The sequence below is a fragment of the Crocuta crocuta genome, unplaced genomic scaffold (genome assembly GCF_008692635.1).
Source record: "Crocuta crocuta isolate KB4526 unplaced genomic scaffold, BGI_CrCroc_1.0 scaffold130, whole genome shotgun sequence".
NCBI classification, from domain to species: domain Eukaryota; kingdom Metazoa; phylum Chordata; class Mammalia; order Carnivora; family Hyaenidae; genus Crocuta; species Crocuta crocuta.
Genome location: NW_027527920.1, coordinates 11,696,636 through 11,699,364, shown reverse-complemented (window position 1 = coordinate 11,699,364; position 2,729 = coordinate 11,696,636). Strand labels below are relative to the sequence as shown.

Sequence of the window (2,729 nt, the reverse complement as noted above, 5' to 3'; positions counted from 1 at the left end):
ACAGAGCCCGACGCGGGGCTCGAACCCACGAACTGCGAGATCATGACCTAAGCGAAAGTCGGACGCTTAACCGACTAAGCCACCCAGGCGCCCCAGCCTGCTTCTGATTCTGTGTCTCCTTCCCTCTCTGCCCCATCCCTCCTGCTTACACTCTGTCTCTCTCTCTCTCTCTCTCACTCTCTCTGTCTCAAAAAAATAAACATTTTAAAAAACAATTTAAAAAAAACAAAAAACAAAACAAATGCTTAGAACATTTGCTAAGGTCATCTACATTTCAATTAAAAAAAAAAAATTGCTGGGGCACCTGGATGACCCAGTCAGTTAAGCGTCCGATTTCGGCTTAGGTCATGATCTCACGGTTCATGGGTTCGAGCCCCACATCGGGCTCTGTGCTGACAGTCAGCTCAGAGCCTGGAGCCTGTTTCAGATTCTGTGTCTCCCTCTCTCTCTAACCCTCCCCTGCTCACGCTCTCTCTCTCTCTCTGTCTCAGAAATAAATAAAATAACATTTAAAAAACCTGCTAAGGATATGTTCTTTAGATCTGAAAGGTATCATCTTTCCTTACGATACTCTTCAAGTAATCATTCTGACATGAAACACCACAATGTAACCAGAATGCCATCAAAATGGGAGTGTAAAAAACCATAAATGCAGTTTTAATAATACAGGTTATTATTTCACTGTGTAGTGAATGATTTCACAAAGATCTTCAAATATAAAAGTTTACTTTTGAAGTTTATTTTAAATAAAAATTTTAAAAAAGAGTGGATTCCAAAAACCGTGTCTGATGATTCTGATACCATTAAATACAACTTAAATAAAAAACTATATCCTGTCCTCACACAGCACTTACATTTAAAAAGTTTAGGGAGTGTAGTTAGCTCTTCAGGCATAAACTGGACTTACCAAGATCTGCTCCTTCGATCCCTGGTAAGACATGCTGCAGTTTACATTCCAGTAGGCACTGAGACTATCAAGTCGTATAAGCTATGAAAGAAAAATGAAAGAGGTCAAGGAACTAACACATTAAAATTATGAACCAGTGTTAAAAGGGTATTCTCATATTCACCCTGAAATTATCCAATTGCCATTTTGAGCTTTTAAATAAAAAAAAAAAAATAAGCAAAAATGGGGAAAACATATGCATGTTATTCATAGACTTTATTATTAACCTTAGCATTTGGTAAACTGTGCTTTCGGCAACATTATTTCCAAGGAGATTCATTCATTTAATTATCAAATATTAATTAATAATTTACTACTTAACAGACCTTGTACATGTTTTGCTGAATAAGAAAGACATGATTCCTCCATTGGACAGGAACGAGGAACGGCTGTTTAGAGGGAGGGGTGAGGGGAGGGGAATCAAGAACAACAAGGTGGGGAAAGCTATAAATTCACCATGTTTATTAGCATATTTAAAGTATCGGGAAGTCCTGTGACTTAAAATGAAACACCGTGTTTAACTATGTACAGTTTAGTACTTCCATCAGTAATACTGACCAGAGAATATTTTTTCTATAAATCTATCATCTCAATTACCTAACGCTCCATAAAATACGTTTGGAAAATATTAATTTTATCTGATTCCTTCTGCTAGGTGAAGAACCTAAACATCAGAAAAGGTCAGTGATTAGAGAAAGTCACCTAGTAAGTAGCAGAACAAAACTAGGCCCTACATTTTTAACTCACACTTCAATGGCACGCTGGGCTCCGTCAAAGTTTCAAAAAAATACGTTAGGTGTTTGTACCTAGAAAAATAATAACAAATTCTTAATCCAGTCTAATACCTTGTATATAATTTTTTCTGCTTCATTTAATATGCATGGAGTCCAATGTTCATTTGCAGTCTAAAAGAAAAAAAGAATAACTGTGAAACATAGTATATATATCACAAAACAGTGCTCTAATATTTATAAACTTTAATAAAATTACTTAGACAAAAGAAAAGACATCTGGGTAATGTTCGTTACTGTTTGCTCTTTCCTTACATATCTAATTGACAAAAATCAAAGAAATGGTGAAAATAGAATTGAGGAGGTTCTAATTTAACGGAGTTCATTCATCCAGAAAAGAATTACTGAGTTGTTCTTTGTCTAAACTATGTGTCTGTGTGGAAGGAACTGGATATGAATAAATGAACAAAGAAGAAAAAAACTCCAGCCTATAAGATAGTGAGTAAGAAGGTCCACATTCTTTTAAAAGATCAAATAATTATTGCAAAACAGGAAGAAAACCATGAGAATATGGAAATCATAGAATAACCATGTTTCTAGAAACTCAGCATGGTAAGGACAAAGGGTGCCATGAGATAAACTAAAACTAATTTATTGAGCAGTCAGGGTGTTAACTGATGGACTTGGTAAGAACAATCTCAGAGCCGTAGCAGAGTCAGAGTACACTGGGTAGTGAGTCAGCAGGCAGTGAGGAAACAAAGATGGTAAAGGTGGAAAATTCTCTCAAAAAGTTAAAGAAGAGAAAGAGAGGCAGCAGTTATGGGGCATAAGTGGGGTAGAAGACAGGAGGCCCTTTTTAATTATGTTGTAAAAGACAGACTTGAAGGGCGCCTGGTTGTCTCAGTCATAAGAGTGCGTGACTTGAACTCGGGGTCATGAGTTTGAGCCCCATGTTGGGTGTAGAGATTACTTTTTAAAAATCTTAAAAAAAAAAACAAAACAGACTTTCACATTGTTGCAAATGACAAGATTTCATTTTTTCATTGCAGAGC

The 2,729-nt window shown here is 36.3% G+C and overlaps 1 protein-coding gene across 2 annotated transcripts in view; it reads right to left on the bottom strand.

Annotated features, from left to right (window-relative positions):
* The window catches only part of VPS13C (vacuolar protein sorting 13 homolog C), a 186,579-nt gene that overhangs the window by 145,638 nt on the left and 38,212 nt on the right, over nucleotides 1-2,729 (bottom strand). For both annotated transcript variants that reach the window (XM_077747730.1, XM_077747741.1), the window contains exons 8-9: nucleotides 1,792-1,851; nucleotides 908-988 (exon numbers count right to left, since the gene is read on the bottom strand). In XM_077747730.1, the coding sequence (XP_077603856.1) occupies nucleotides 908-988; nucleotides 1,792-1,851 (141 nt within the window). The remainder of the gene's footprint in view (nucleotides 1-907; nucleotides 989-1,791; nucleotides 1,852-2,729) is intronic.